At 43.5% G+C, this 16,935-nt stretch overlaps 1 protein-coding gene across 1 annotated transcript in view; it reads right to left on the reverse strand.

The window, feature by feature from the left end:
- Positions 1 to 710: 710 nt before the first annotated feature.
- LOC308281247 (alpha-1,6-mannosylglycoprotein 6-beta-N-acetylglucosaminyltransferase B-like) overlaps positions 711 to 16,935 on the reverse strand; it is a gene marked incomplete at both ends in the record, with an annotated part of 176,366 nt that continues 160,141 nt past the window's right edge. The window contains 6 exon segments of the mRNA XM_080721381.1: positions 711 to 909; positions 1,965 to 2,254; positions 4,929 to 5,003; positions 10,770 to 10,886; positions 11,965 to 12,111; positions 13,044 to 13,199. Of these exon segments, the coding sequence (XP_080577507.1) occupies positions 711 to 909; positions 1,965 to 2,254; positions 4,929 to 5,003; positions 10,770 to 10,886; positions 11,965 to 12,111; positions 13,044 to 13,199 (984 nt within the window).

Raw genomic sequence — 16,935 nt, forward strand, 5'->3', positions numbered from 1 at the left:
TTGCAGGCAGAGATGATTGCATTGACTGTGGGCGCCCACGACTCTGGTTCTAGTCCGATAAAAGACTCTGTCCATCACTGGAGGAGGAGAGGAGAAAAGCGATGCAGATAATCTGCTTGTCCATCATCCATTGTCCACACACAGAGCCCAGGAGAGAGAAGCGGAGATTGGATATTGACCCACGGTTGGCTTTCCCAAGTCAAGGTATTTTGAAGACTTTGTCACAGCATGAAATCGGCCCCCTAATACTGTACTGAATCTTCACATATTCACCTCTGTTCAGCATATATTTCCACTTCTGAAGCCATTGGCTTGAGTGAGATACATTTGAAATGTGGGGAACCCCAGCTGACAAGAACCTGGTTATGTGGTCCTCATGCTAGGCAGTCAAGAAAACCTTCTTTCTAATTCTCTATCCACAGCTTGTTTTACCGTCATTGACTAGCTGTAGCCTGCAATGTAATTCAATGTCCTTTCAACCCAAGCGCATGGGGAATCATTGACATTCCAACATAATCTATTCCTCATTCCTGGGCATCTAGGGAATCACTTTGTCAAATTTCCTTTCATTTGAGTCCTCGTAAACCCTTCACCCGTGCAGATCGACCTTATATGTAACTTCCTCTCTCTGTTTCACCTTGCATTCCCTGTCCTTGCTTGCGGCCTCGCCTCTAACCCGCCTGGGGGTCGCGTCATCACAGCTCCCGTCATCATAGACAGTCTGCGCACAGCGCCACCTGTCCGTGGCGGAAGTCCCTGCAGGGACACAGGCGTCTGTACTTGGGGGAGTGTCCTGCACAGCTGAAGAGGAGGGCTTCACGCTGCAGAGCGCACTCCTTCCGCAGCACGGAGAAGGCGGGAAGAATGTGATTGATCTCCGAGTCGACCACGTCACACTGGACCTCCAGCCTGGGGGAGGAACATGGGGACAGAGGGATTATGTGAAAATGTGAGTCAGGTGCGTCACAAGTGGGGAAAGGGGGGGGGGATACTTTTTATACTTTAGCACTGAGTGCTAAAGTATAAAATGAAAAGTTGTGAAAATGTGTGCAAATCTTAAATCTTATCTAAATGTATTTTTTAAGCGAACATTTGTAACTCAAATTATGCTTCTGGGGGGGTCCCTGGAACTAAATATTTTTGAGTTCCAGGACCAAATACATATCATTGTCACGATTTAAAAAAAATAGCAGATCTACAAGCTCACAGCGCGGCACCGCACTGTTATACCCCTGAACATGGGGACAGAGGGATTATGTGAAAATGTGAGTTATTTTGTTGAATCAAAGAGCCTCTTAAAATGTGGTTCTATATGAGCCCTGTTGGTGCTGCTAAATCAGAGGTGGTTTCACTATGACACCAAAACCTGAGAGGACAGGAGAGAGAGAGAGAGAGAGAGAGAGAGAGAGAGAGAGAGAGAGAGAGAGAGAGAGAGAGAGGAGAGGGAGAGAGGAGGAGAGGAGAGGAGAGGAGAGGAGAGGAGAGGAGAGGAGAGGAGAGGAGAGGAGAGGAGCCTCAAATATGTGGAAAAGATACTGGTAAAATAGAGATGACACTAAACGTTGATTAAACTAAACGTTGCAGACAAAGTGCAGCAAAGTGTTGTTAGGGTGGCAGATTTTCAGTATATACAAAAAAGTAGAGAGAGAGAGAGAGAGAGAGAGAGAGAGAGAGAGAGAGAGAGAAAGAGAGATGTGCCTTTTAAACCACTTCACACAGATAAAGAGGGAACCACTTGTAGCCTTGCCTTGGAACGATAAAGTCAGGCTGCAAGGATGGAATGGGGCACAGGGGATGTGCGTTCTATACTTTTTTTTATATCTTCTCGCTCGGCTTAAACTCTCCAAATGTATTGGCTGTGTGTTATGACACTGCTCTATGGGAAAGAGAAAAATCTGAGTGTGACGAATACATTACAAGTTCAAGCAGGCATTCGATGGGACGCCTAAGGCAAAGGGACTCACCGGCGGAGGGCCTCCTTGTTGTTAATGAAGCGAAAGTGGGCAGGCTCGCAGACCAGACGAGCCAACTGGCAGGCCTCCACGCAGGACTGGCCCTCCTGGGACACCAGCAGCCTGAGGGAGCTGAGAGGAGGCCAGGCAGGGGGAGCTGTCACGTTGTGTGCCCAGCCGAGGGCTGTGGAATTGGGCAGGGGAACAAACGACGGCCCCGGATTCCTGTTGCCGCCGCCGCCACCAGGCCCTGATTTAGAGGAGTTGACAGCAGGGAAGTGAGGCTCTGGGGCGCAGAAGTCCTGGAAGGGAGGGATGTGGTATAATTTATCCTGATTATGGCGTAATGACTTTAATAGAAGATGGAATAAATGGACAAATTATCAGGCCGTTTGACTAAAGGGAATGACTGCTGAGACCTAGCGCTGACACCAAATTGGAGGTTCGGGCTAGGTTTGGTGAATTACTCAGTTTAAAGGCACGCCCCAAAAGTATAATAGTATGATACAGTAGGTCACGTGGTATCTCTGAAAACGGTCTGAAACTCATGTCACAGTGTAATCTGCCCCTCGCCCCCCAACAATAGCTGACCAGTACAGTAAGTAGTCTAAGTACAGTCAATTTATTTGATTGGCTAATAATTGCACATTCCCACAATGACATCATAAAAATATTAACTCATATTTTGAGTGACTTTTTAAAGTGACAGTACCCCTTTAGGTGACAGTACCCCTTTAAGTATAAGAAGGTGGTCTGATCTTGAGATCAACCACAAAAAGAGACAGCTAATAGTGCGCAACATAGAGGACACCCCCCCCCACCCCAGGCACATTATTGTTTTTATTTTATTTTTATTATTAGTATTATTGCGACCGAAGGTCGCATATACTCTGAAGAATCGTGTTTGCGACCGAAGGTCGCATATACTCTGAAGAATCGTGTCGCTTGAGTGTCCTTCCTTCCTTCCTTCCTTCCTTCCTTCCGTATCCTCGTGACCGTCCTTCCGTATCCTCTGTGATGTCAGTGTGATGTCAGCGAGTTGTGACATCACTTCCTGTACAGGGCGGCTACACGAAATGTGGATAACACTATATATGGAGATAGTCCAGTCCATCATGTCATATGGGACTACCGTCATAGAAAGTAGCCATTGTTAGGCCGGAGTCATTGGCTGTCTAAACATGGAGATGTGGATAACACTATATATGGAGATAGTCTAGTCCAATATGTCATATGGGACTACCGTCATAGACAGTAGCCATTGTTAATCCGGAGTCAATGGCTGACTGTCTGTACAGGAAGTGATGTCACATGACATACTTTTTATGCCCATATATGAGTCCTAACATGGAGATGTGGATAACACTATATATGGAGATAGTCTAGTCCAATATGTCATATGGAACTACCGTCATAGACACAGCCATTGACTCCGGCCTAACAATGGCTACTGTCTATGACGGTAGTCCCATTATGACATGATGGACTGGACTATCTCCATATATAGTGTTCTCCACATTTCCATGTTTAGGCCCCATCGCTCACACCCTCGATGGGGTTGGCGATAGGGCCTTTCTGTGTGGAGTTTGCATGTTTCCCCGTGTCTCCTAGGGTTGATACACTCACAAAAACATGAACAAACTCCCCCCAGAATGATAACAACTAGAATCGTCAGAGAAACACTGTGGTTGGCCAGATAGTCAAGAATTGGCGCGACCTCGCCCTTTAGGGCGAGGTCGCATGTCACCCTGAGGTGTCTTACTAGTTACCATTAGTATTATTACCATTAATAATGCTTCCCCCCTCCCGAATCCGAATTTCTTGACTACTATGAACTGTATACAATAGAAACGGGGATGCCACACACAAAACACACGAATGCACCAATCCCCCTCACCCCGCTTCAGTCAGACAACAAAGCGTATCATGGTAACATCACATTGCTTGTAAACAGAGATTAATCACAGCGCAGCAGGGCTGACATTATCGCAGTGAGGCCAGACGTGCAAATGTCTGACACATGAAACAGCTTAAGAGCAGACATCGGCATGGTTTTGACAATATAGTCTGGGCTTTAGTACTGCCTGAGCCTGCTGCTGCTCAACAAGGCAAAGGATGGAGGACACGAGAACATGTCAGTCCTGCAGTTTGTTTGACAAGAACTTTTAGATACATGAAGAAAATCCCCCCCTTATCTCTCTCCTCCCTCCCTCCCTCCCTCCCTGTACAAGTGCATGGTAGACTTGTAGTTCATAATGGGAGTTAGCATGTAGAATTATTTGAAGTCCACTTACATGATACTGTACATATACTGTAACTGTAGAGTCAAAATACACATGATAATTAATGATTAGACAAAGCAGGAAAGGTGAGAATATGTGTAAATGAGTGTGTGTGTGTGTGTGTGTGTGTGTGTGTGTGTGTGTGTGTGTGTGTGTGTGTGTGTGTGTGTGTGTGTGTGTGTGTGTGTGTGTGTGTGTGTGTGTGTGTGTGCGTGCGTGCGTGCGTGCGTGCGTGTGTGGATGCGTGTGTGTGTGTGATTGAAACTTTTTTCTCTTTTTTTTATATTAACCATATATTATATATTATTTAATCTTGAACCCTAGTGTCCATATTCTGAGAACTTTTGCCAAAAATAGCAGATCTACAAGCTCACAAGGCCTCACGCTGCGAGGCGTTGTGAGGTTGTAGATCGGCTATTTTCGGCAAAGAGGCTTGGTGTAGAGGGGAAAAAGAGCAGACTAAGTACAGAGTGAAAGGTCAAGTTTATTAAGTATTGACGGTTCAAGTGGTTAAATATCTGAAAACACAAATTGACATGAATCCAAAATACACTGATGATTGTGTTGTCAAATGATGAAACTATATGGAATCTGGGGGTCCCTGCTTCATCTCTCTCTCAGCTAAGGGGTCCTTGGCCTGGAAACGTTGAAGACCACTGTTCTATATTTGCACACTGACTTAAGAAGAGCATACCTGATGCTGTATGTAGGCATGTACACGCTCCAACATCCCCTCACAGGTATACTCGTATGGTAAATATGGCTCAACCTGCAAAGAAACGCACACACACACACACACACACACACACACACACACACACACACACACACACACACACACACACACACACACACACACACACACACACACACACACACACACACGGTAAAGTATGTAAACAGAATCCTTATTTCCACATTCCATACATGTTAAAGTGTTTTTCCTGTCACTTGATTGTTCACACTAATTGCAATAAAATGTCTATCCTTCTCATTAATTTCAGCTGATGAATATTTCCATTGTCAGGCTTAATTACAATATGTAACTGCTCAGAAACTCATTAGGGCTTATTTGCATGGCAATAGATCATCCCTCGCTGTGAATCACCCTCTCCACAATGAAGGACAACCTTCTATTGGCATAATTACAGTGAATCTGCAAACAACGCACTGCTGTTCTGTTTCTAACTAATACTAATAACACATGCAATTCTCATCTATTTGACTGACTAGAAGCAAAAAGCAAAAAAATAAAACAAAACAATGACTCAAATTAAATAATTGAATACTCAAAGTCAAATGATTATCTTGAACGCTGGCTGGAAATTAAATTAAAAAAGGATTAATTTTCATTTTCATTAGTCGTTACTCTGTGCACAATGAAAATAAATTGATTTGTGTAAAGTACTTTATCATTGTGATATTCCAGGGAACAGTGCAAACAGTTCTTTGTATGACTAATGACTTATGGAGGGGATCAGTTAAAATGCCTGTAAGACCCAAATGAGCCTAAATCGGCAGAAATGAGAACAAACAGGAAGACGATTTCCCTCGACCAGAATCATTCAATACCAAACACTGCCTTCACTTAGTAGCCTAGGCTTCAGATCCGCCTTTCTAAATGACACACAACTCAATAGCTCCAGTCGACGATGTCAAATCAAAGACCAGATCGATATGGTCAACCAGCTGCGACCAGCTGAAGTGGAACCCACGGAGAAGCAAAGAAAGAAAGCAGGGATGATGCGATCGGGAAACGTTAAACAAACAGACAAATCTGATCAAAATCAAACGATTATCTGGGTTGTAAGATAGAATGGAGCATGAACATGTAGATAAGAGAGACAGACAAATTAGGCTCCCTAGAATAAGAATCAATTCTATCTTCAGATAGAATTGTCTTCCATGGCTTTACTTAAAGGAGTGGTTCACCCCCCAACTTTTTTTCTATTGATTAGTCATGGCATGGAGAGTAGAGTTCAATAATATTTTTTGTTTTTTGTCACATTCCTAAGACAAAAATTTAATTCGAGTAAATTTACCCCCATTGATCCGGAACGAATGGGCGTAAATTTATTGTTATCACATTTTTGTCTTAGGAATGCGACAAAAAACTAAAAGTATTATTGAACTCTACTCTCCATGGCATGAGTAATCAATAGAAAAAAAGTCATTTTGGGGGTGAACTACTCCTTTAACATCAATTCCTTATTTAACTGGACAAATTCAAGCTCAATACTTTATTATTTACAACACTGCTCATGACTGTATTGGTCACTCAATTAACAAAATCCAGATTTGACAACTTTGTCCAGGTGGTCTGGGATACTAACATACATCCTTGGGGTCTCCAGCTTACTGATTTCCAATCTGGGAACCCATTTGGTAAAATAAATAAGCTAATCTTAGTTTTTCCCTCTGGCGACACCAACTCCTTTTTGTGTTAAACAGGAACATGGGTTTGGCTCCTCCTCTGACATGTAGTAAGTACCGTCCAGGTACTGTGTTTATTCCTACTGACAGATTCTGCTGTTAGGTAAATCTGTCTGGGAGATTAACCAAGATTAGTCTTGATTTCATGGATATCTTTTAGTTTTTGTCGCATTTATAAGCCAATAATTTGAGGAGACTCCAATAGGGAACCACCGCTTGGAATCAAATTATTGGCTTAAGAATGCTACAAAAATAAAAATAAATATCCATGAATTCAAGACTCCATGGGGTGAGTAATCGATAGAAAAAAAAGTATTTTTGGGGGTGAACTATCCCTTTAAACTTGCGACACCGATCTTCCTGTTGTAGCTGTGTCCCTTCTTTTCTTACAAAATGAGAATCCATGCGACTGTCTCACCCTCATTCACAATGAAAACACAAATTATGTTCAGTCTTAACACATTGAAGCATCAAACCATTATTAAGGCAACGTGTTATAAATTCATGAAGGGCATTATACTGTACCAACGATGGCTTCATTATCTAGGCCAGAGTTGAGTGCAAGGACACAGAACAGATAGCCGGCCACCTTATATTCCAATGCTGTTTTCTGCGTCGCATAAATAAAAAATAAATAAATGTGTCAACAACAATAAAGTGTCAATTATGGGGTTTAAGAGGCTTACTAGAAGTTGTTGCGACCGTCAGGTCGCAGTTACTATCAAAACCTCCACCGGCTGTCTGTCTGTCTGTCTGTCTGTCTGTCAGTCACGTCACGTCACACTTTTCCCCTACTCATATCTCCGCCACCGTTGCCCCTATCCATGCCAAACTTTCTTTGCACACACACTCCTTGGCTTGCAAACCACAACCCCCACCTCATTTCTCACATGGCCTTCTTCTAGCACCACCATGAGGCCGATTCGTGCAAGACACATTTTTGAACACTGCTCCTACAGATTTTGCCCTAAAATCACGCAACGCGGTACACAGTATCTCTACAGTCATGTCATCAACATGGATCTGTCCCATTTCCCATATTCCCTCCTGATTGGCTACCACTGCCTTCCAAAGTTTGGGTATGCGACCTGGCGGTCGCTTATCTACCGATTTAGGGAGTCTTACTGGTTTTGTGTCGTGCAAAAACTGCCCTTGGCTTGTACTGATTTCAAAATAAAACTCTAGTTTCCTGTTTCAAGTTGGAAAGAACTGCAAAACCTATAGATTACAAAAACATAAACAAATCTTTTCTGCAAAGTTAAATCAAGCTTCCAGACATGCCAACAAAACAAGCTATAATACTGGTAGTTAACATGTGTCCTGCCTCCTATATGCACTGCAATGTCATTCATTCATTAATGACAGTTTATTCACCAACAAAACACAGGAATACAACACTGTGACGAAGGTATGAACAACCAAATAAACACATTCTGACTGGTCCATAGTGGCCCCCTGCCCCCATTTAACCACGCAAGAACACTTTGTTAAGGCTATAATGACATGCCCAAAACAGGCTTAATCACGTCTGGGACAATAAAAGTTTGAAGGTAGAAGATAAGGATGAAGGAGGCGGAAGGACAGAGAGAACACACAGAACAGGGTGAATGAAAGAGAGAGAAGAGAGAGAAGGAGAGACCTACGTGAGAGACTGAAACACAGAGAGCAGAAAAGGGAGAGGGGCAGTAAGAGCGAGAGACGGGCAGGAGAAAAACAGAGAAAGGGTAGAAACATTGGCAGTCAAAATGAAAGGAGAGAAAGATGGAGAGACTTATTGAAACAAGAGGACACGTCAGCCAGCCAGAGATTGCTTTGTCATGCTTGACTGAGCACGAACTGCTCCCATAGGCCGAAGGCTAGCCAGCCACACAGGTAGATAGTAAGTAGTGTGTGTGTGTGTGTGTGTGTGTGTGTGCGTGCGTGCGTGTGTGCGTGTGCATAATGGATGTGATCCACTTTGTGTTTTAGTTTTGGTTTGTGAGTGTAAGTCCATTTGTTGTTCCCCTAGTCCTGCATGTTTAAATAGGTTTGAGAGGTGAGTGCCTGACAGAGTGTGTGGTTAATGGGAGCATAATATGTGAGTATGCCTACACAGTATGTACAGTATGTGGGTGTGTGTGTGTGTGTGTGTGTGTGTGTGTGTGTGTGTGTGTGTGTGTGTGTGTGTGTGCGTGCGTGCGTGCGTGCGTGCGTGTGTGCGTGCGTGTGTGTGTGTAAGCACATACTCTACATGTAAGTGCATACAGTAAACACATGGATGCGTACAATAATTTTGTGTGTGCTTTGCTAGGAAGCCACAGCCAGCATACACGTGTACTGTAATGTGTGTATACTGTGCATGTTCACTTACTTACTGTATGTTGTTTCTACACTGGTATGCATGTGCATGTACAGATGTGCCATTTCAAAACGTCACACGTCCTGCCATTGGCAAGACAGCAGAGTTTCAGGGGATTTGCAGAACACTGAGATTGTAGATCAGCTAAGTTTAAATCTACCTATAAGGTGGATTCTGCTTTTCAATGGGAATGGAGTGGTTTCTTGCCTTTTGCGAGTTTCTGCAAAAATATGCCCCATTCTCCATAAAAAATGTGAAAAGCAAAAAAGGGAAAGAAACCTGTGGGAAAAAAAAGCGTTTGCAGGACACTTTCAGGAAAATAGCAGTAAATACAGAAGTGTTGAAACGGCATCGGTATAGCCTAGATTTGTGCATCTTTGCATGCATGTGCTATGTGCATGTGTTTGAGCACTTGCACTCACACTTGTGTGTGCGCGCATGCGTGTGAGAGAGATGTAGTGAGTGAAGGGTGAGGTTACTGTCAGCTATCCTCCAGTCAGTGGACTGACGACAGATAGACAGATATGAGGAGTGCAAGGCCAGCCATCGCTGCTGAACCGTATCATGTCTGACAGGACAGGACGTCACAGTGAAAGAGACACACACACACACACACACACACACACACACACACACACACACACACACACACACACACACACACACACACACACACACACACACACTGACACACACAAACCTCTTACATTATCGCGCACAGGCCCCTATATCACCAGAAACTGCCCTTAGCGTTAGGGGCATTTCCTATGCTATACTGCCACGCTCCTCCTCCAATTTATGATCAAGTGGGGCTCATCATTCATACACATACTACTGCCAAACACGAGTTTCCCGAGATATGGCTGAATGTCATGTTAATTCGCTAGCTTATAGCTCAGGCCACTTGGACAAATGAACATGCAGCTTTTTCTGATCGAACACGGACCGCACCATGCAAGGCGATATTGCCATCGTGCATGATGGACACGCTGCGAGCACATTAAATGTTTAAAATTTCTTTGCATGATCATGGATTGTCAACTTTTGATCTGGCAGTAAATGTTTAATTATTAAGAACATTTGGTTCATTCAGAGTTGACTTATCTCTCTCGTTTTTTCTTCCTAACAGAAAAGTAAGATAAAATCTAGCCCAAGAGAAATAAATTAAGGAGAATGTTGCTGCATGAGGCCCACTGGCATCGCTGACCTTCTGCCCCCATTCCACCACCCAGGGCTCTTAGATGTCCAACTTTCTTACATGCCGTTTCTCCCTTTTACTCTCCCCGTTTCTCCATCTATCCAGCTTCATTGTGAGCTCAGATCTCTCCTGTTGACTCTATAATTAACCTCTCTCCCACTCTCAGGCAGCCTCCGTCTCACCGCTATGCTCTATTAGCCCACATCGCCGATCATAAATGTCAGTGCACTGCAGCACAGGACTGTTAACTACACAATGCCAAAGCCACTACTGGCAAGCTCATCGTGTTGGCAAGGCTTCCGTCGTATCAAAGCTAAAGAACTCTTTTAAGGGCACCTCAGTTTTACAACAGTACAGGTTAAAGACAGCTGAACCCCTCAGAGGGGAGGAACGAGCCAATTAATATTAGATATTAAACAAAATGTAATATGGACTGAGATGAAACACATCACACCAGAGCCGGCATGAAGCAGTGGAAACGTAATAATGAGTCATGAGGATTAATGTCAGGCCCGATATCTTTTCATGGGGCCCAGAATTTGTCCTGAACCTACAATGGAGAGTACCTTGGTCCTCATGATTTCTCTGATGGCTGAGTCAAACTCCAGGGAGTTGTTGTAGTCCACCGTCATGACGTGAGGTCTGCCGATGTACTGCTCTGCGTATGGATGCTGGGAAGACACCTAAAGAGAATGTGTTCAAATGGAACAAACACTTAGTGAAGAATAATCTGTTTCTCTTGTCTTGCATTTGTGATACATTTCCAACTGTCACCCACACTTATGTAAGTCGCGTACACATAAAACTAAATAAGGGATCTTTACTGATTACATTACATTTTTGGTAAAAAAAAGTTCTTGCCATACTGATTGATGGATGCACAGTAAATTATGCGAGAGTACAAATGTAATCAAATGGAAATGTAATCAAATGGATAGTGTGAATAAATTAACATCAAGTGGGTGCATATACTTTTTTTGTGATATGCTTTCTTTTTGTACAACAATGCTATTGCTAAGAATGCACCAGGACAGGTTGCACAGGAGCGTTCAAAACATTAACAGGGCGTGCAGGCAGAGCCGATAAGCCTGATTTATACGCCATCGTACAATGGTGTTGCATGCCGAACATCTTCCGACTCAGATCTACTACAGTATATTCTGCACGCAATATTGTCAATTCCCATGTACAGATCAGCTGATGTAGAATAATGTTAATTAGCAATGGCTTTATACAGTAGTGAGAACGAATACATCTGCGACTCCAAACTGTAACAGCCAACATGACTTTACCAGTAGGTCAGCTAGGGGTCTTCAACAGGGGGTCTGGAACCCCTAGGGGGTCCTCAGAGTTACTACAGTGATCCTCCAAATCTTTGTGTGATAGGAACTAGTTTGTTCCCCCTTTCTTACCACTTGAACCCTATAGCGTCCATATTCTGAGAAATTTAGCCAAAAATAGCAGATTGTCTATTTTCGGAAAAGAGCTTTGGAGGGGGAAAAGAGCAGACCAAGTACAGTGAAAGGTCAAGTTTATTAAGTATTGACTGTTCAAGTGATTAAATATCTGAAAACACACATTAACATGAATCCAAAATACACTGTTGATCGTGCTGTCAAACAATTAAACTATATCTGTGAACAGATTATGGGGGTCCCTGCTTCATCTCTCTCTCTCAGCTAAGGGGTCCTTGGCCTGAAAACGTTGAAGACCCCTGCAGTAGGTTATTGCCTGGGGTTTGGCGCACCAATATAATTGTACCTCTCTTGAAGTAGGCTTGCCTCTGAAGAACTCATGGTTGAGTGAGCTGTGGGGTGGGTGGAACTTGGGCTGCAGGAAGATGCAGCCATTAGCTATGGCTTCCAGAGGGGCGGGGCCTTCATATGGGAAGCCAAAACCGATGAAGAGCTGATGGACAGAAATGGAGGAAATAAGGTTCATAGATTGATTGAATACTTTATTCGCAGTTTGCAAGAAAAAAAAACACAGTTCAATACAAGCTCTGCTATAAGAGGATCTAAACCCAAGAAAGCACTATGACTTGTTTCCATTGGGGTCCTTTGTAGTGTTTAACCACTTTAACCCTAATAGTTGACCGGGGTCCTCCGGTCTGTACCAGGGACCCCTCCGTTTTCCCTCTACACCAAAATCTCTTCACCAAAAATTGCAGCTCTACAAGCTCACAACGCATTGAGAGAGAGTTTCTCTGTGTATTACTTTTCCCCGTATCTAGAAGTATAGAACTTTTAATACATTGTTTTAAAATAACTGTATTCAATATTACATTTATAAATCCAAATGACTTTGAGTTACTAAGTTAGAATCGTTAGAATGGTTTTTGACCATTAAGCCAATAATTTATACTTCATAGTAGGAGATTGTCACACGATGGTCAGCTTGTAGATCTGTTCGTTTTAAGCATGCACCCTCTCGCGAAATTATGCCGTAACATGTACAGGTGTGCCATTTGAAAACGTCACACGTCCTAGCTGCCATTGGCAAGCCTTAAGCTTGTAGATCAGCTATTTTTGCTATTTTTATGACCTTCTCTGACTTTGAAGTTTAAATCTATAAGGTGGATTCAGCCTTTCAATGGGAATGGATTTTTGTCGGCCATTTGCAAGTTTCTGCAAAAACATGCTCCATTCTCCATACATGTTTTAAATACGAAACAGGGAAAGAGTTGAAACGGCACATACTGTATAGTAATATGACTTAATGCAACTTTTGACATCAAGTAAAAATGTAACATTATTACTTTTTAAAGGAGCAATAAGTAACCATAAACAATTCCTTCTTCTTGTGAGTAAAACTTGCCCAACACTGGTTATGTGCCTCACCTTGGCCTTGCGCAGCAGCTGCTGCAGCTCATGCTGGGGCAACAGGCCATGGTTCTTAACAAAGGCTGGTACCTCCGGAGGCCTCTGGGTCTCATAGTACACTGTACCATGGACCTCCATGTATCTGTGTAGGATCTGCAGAAAACCCTCCTTGCCCTGCTGGGAGAGGGAGGGAGAGAGAGAGAGAGAGAGAGAGAGAGAGAGAGAGAGAGAGAGAGAGAGAGAGAGAGAGAGAGAGATGAGCAGTTAAGACAAGGCTGTCAAGGCTGACAGGCAGACAGGAGAAGACCACTGTGCATTCTCAGCAAATAGCAGAACTGTTGTTCTCCTTGGTGTGTGTGTGTGTGTGTGTGTGTGTGTGTGTGTGTGTGTGTGTGTGTGCGTGCGTGCGTGCGTGCGTGCGTGCGTGCGTGCGTGCGTGCGTGCGTGCGTGCGTGCGTGCGTGCGTGCGTGCGTGCGTGTGTTTGTGTGCACGCCACACTCCTGTATAACGATTATACACTGTATAATGGTTTATGGGCACACCCATAATGTAAAAAAACTCTTAGCAGAGACTGTACCTTCAGTGTCAAAGTAGTGGACTGCTAATGGAGAGCTAAACAGAGACATATTCTGTACACCATGGGCTGACAAACACCTGTCTACCACACCAACTCTCCTCCACACACATACGCACGCACGCACGCACGCACGCACGCACGCACGCACGCACGCACGCACGCACGCACGCACGCACGCACGCACGCACGCACGCACGCACACACACACACACACACACACACACACACACACACATTGTGACTCATTGTTATAGTGTGTGTAAGTAAGCCATTTACCATTCGAGGGAGTGGGTTGTTGGCTGATTTACCACTGTTTCAGGGTTGTGGCACGAGGCGAAGCCGAGTGCCAAACAACCCTGAAACAGACTGATTGTTGACTGATTTACCACTGTTTTAAGCCAATCAGAATCCAGTATCTGAACATGTGACCACAAAAAGTGGTAGAAGAGCTCCTTTGCTATCTTAAGAGGTTGGAACTGTGATATTACTCATTTCCCGCCTAGAACTGGCCTCTGGCAGAGGTGTTGTGCTGTTTACATGAAGCATCATTATCTAACACGTCATGTATCCAGTAAATCCAGGGGGATTTAGTTTGTTTCTTAGCGTAGGCTACTGTACTTGCACATACAGGTTATACAGGCTATGCATTAAGAGAACTTTCAGGAAAATGATGGTTGTTGTGGGGTTTACACTACTCCTAATGAGAAAAACAGAGAGAGAGAGAGAGAGAGAAAGAGAGGAAGAGAAAAAGACTGTACGCTACAGCACAGTACTGTATATGTGTACTGTAACATGTGTGCATCGATTTGTTTCCCCCAAGGAGCGTGTATGTGTGTGTGTGTGTGTGTGTGTGTGTGTGTGTGCGTGCACGCGCCCGCGTGCCGTGTGTGTTTTAAGGACTCAAAAACACAAGGGCATGCTTGTGTCAAAGCCAACAACAGTGACTGATAAAAACAGCACATTACCAGTTAACAACCAAACCCAGCCGTGCGAGTGGAGCATAACCCTGAGCCATAATATTGACTGGCTAGTTGTGCTAAGCAGCTTACTGTAGTGTAGGCCCTGTGCTGCTGTGTGGCCGCGGGCAGCTGTAACGATCGATAGGCTTCCTCTGTGAGGATTTTCCCAGCCAATTAGGAGATTAGCTGAAGCGCTAAGTGCAGCAGACAATCTGAATTAGCGGCCAAGAGAAACACACAGTCTTTGGAGAGTGCAGAGTCCATAACCTGGGGTTTAGCCCTGGGTTACGAGATCATCTGTGTGTGTGTGTGTGTGTGTGTGTGTGTGTGTGTGTGTGTGTGTGTGTGTGTGTGTGTGTGTGTGTGTGTGTGTGTGTGTGTGTGTGTGTGTGTGTGTGTGTGTGTGTGTGTGTGCCCGCATGCGTGTGCACTTGTATAACTATATCGTCGTTGTCGGGTGGAAACCTTGTAAGTCCAAAACCGTTGGTTTTGTATTTATTATTTTAAAAATGATTTAAACAAGCACACAATGCCTCGCACCGCGATATTTTCCTGTGCTTGTAGATCAGCTGTTTTCACTACTTTTGTGCGATGGCCTTGTATGATGAAGCAGTGCTTTACTTCGCGAAACAATTTACAAAATTGAAACTTGGAGATGTGAGGTTTCTGCCCGACAGTGACGATATGCTTGTGAGGGCCAAATGTTTCCACTACTAGTGGAATTTAAGAAATACACAATGTGAGGATAATTTATCTTGTCCTCACAAGATAATGGGTGTTTTTTATTTATTTAAAAAGGGTTTGGGGAGTTAGGCTTACAGTTAAAGATTCAGGTTAGGATTAGGCTTTTAGAAGTTCTGTTTGGGGTTAATGATAATAATAATACATTTTATTTGTAATGCGCTTTACATTTTCACAAATCTTGTGTGCTACAGGGTTTAACAACATTAGCATGAAAACAGCAAAGGCAACAAACAACATGAGACCCTACTAGGGATAAAACGAGTTTTGATTAAAAACTAGGTAAAATCGGGGCATATTGTATACAGTAGGAGGAAAAAAATCCCAAGGCTTGGAGTAATGCCTGATTTATTACTCAATTGCAAGTAGCAATTAAAAATAGCTGATCCACAAGTGCTATTTTGCACAGCACAGCTGTTATCGGCTTTGGTGTTGCAAAAAAAAGTATAAGAATACATTAATAAAATATGTGTCCCAAAATGTCCTCTCAAGTATAATGCGAGCGTGCGCGTGCGTGCGCGGGTGCGTGTGTGTGTGTGTGTGTGTGTGTGTGTGCATTTGTGTGCGCTTTTACCTCTCCTTACTGACAGTATTTTCACGTGGTGCTCAGGGCGATGCCCTCCATAACCTCACTAAGCTTGGGTTGGTTGGATTAGCAATGCTAATGCTGTTTTTCCCTCCACATGTATTTTCTCACAAGACCTTGAAATGTCAAATTTGACTCTTCAGCACTCTTACTGATTTAAAAAACCATGAACATCTCAGCAGAACGTTTGCAGGATGTGGAGAAGGAAAATAAGGAAAACCCGTTGGGACAAAAAAATATACTGTACTTGCGGTATGTCAATCAATACGCATGCGCATGCACACACGCACGCGCACATGCCTGCAATTTAAAATACTCAAGGTATGACAGGATTCCCTGCATGCCTCAAACGACAGTATGCTGAACAATGGATTAGGCCTTGACCTAAACTGTATTTATAAAAAGTTAAAATAGTCTATGTCGATGTCTAAAAAAAATTTGCCGCAAATGGGGACGCCAATGCGCCATGGTCAATTGAGGGAAAAAGCTCAGGTAAAGTTCTGTATTTTTTCCCAGAAATAATTGAACAAGGTTAAGAAACAAGGTTCAAACAGTCCACCAATAATCCTCCACCTCACTCTGTGTTATATTTGAATGTACACTCCCTCCTCCATGCATGCATCCCACATTTAGTTTAGTTCTGTACTGTGGTTGTTGCAGAATACTGCAACAACTAATGCAATACACAGCTTGAATTACAAATTAAAAATCTGTGTGTATGATTTTCTGTAGAATGTCTGCGTGCCAATCTGTGTATGCTTCCTGTGTGCATGCATAACTCAATCCCTCTGGTGCATGCAAGCACGCATGCACGCACTCACTCACATTGTGCACCTTGTGCATTCATTCACACATCTTTGATACACTTTGATATAAAAAAAAATCACACCAGTGTGAACTGAGCGGTGGTCGTGGAGGCTGCGCAACAGCAAAACAAATATATATATCCATCATCCATCCATCCATCCATCCATCATCCATCCATCCATCCATCATCCATCCATCCATCCATCCATCATCCATCCATCCATCATCCATCCATCCAT

Source organism: Nannobrachium achirus (assembly GCF_963921795.1).
Source record: "Nannobrachium achirus genome assembly, chromosome: 3".
NCBI lineage: Eukaryota > Metazoa > Chordata > Actinopteri > Myctophiformes > Myctophidae > Nannobrachium > Nannobrachium achirus.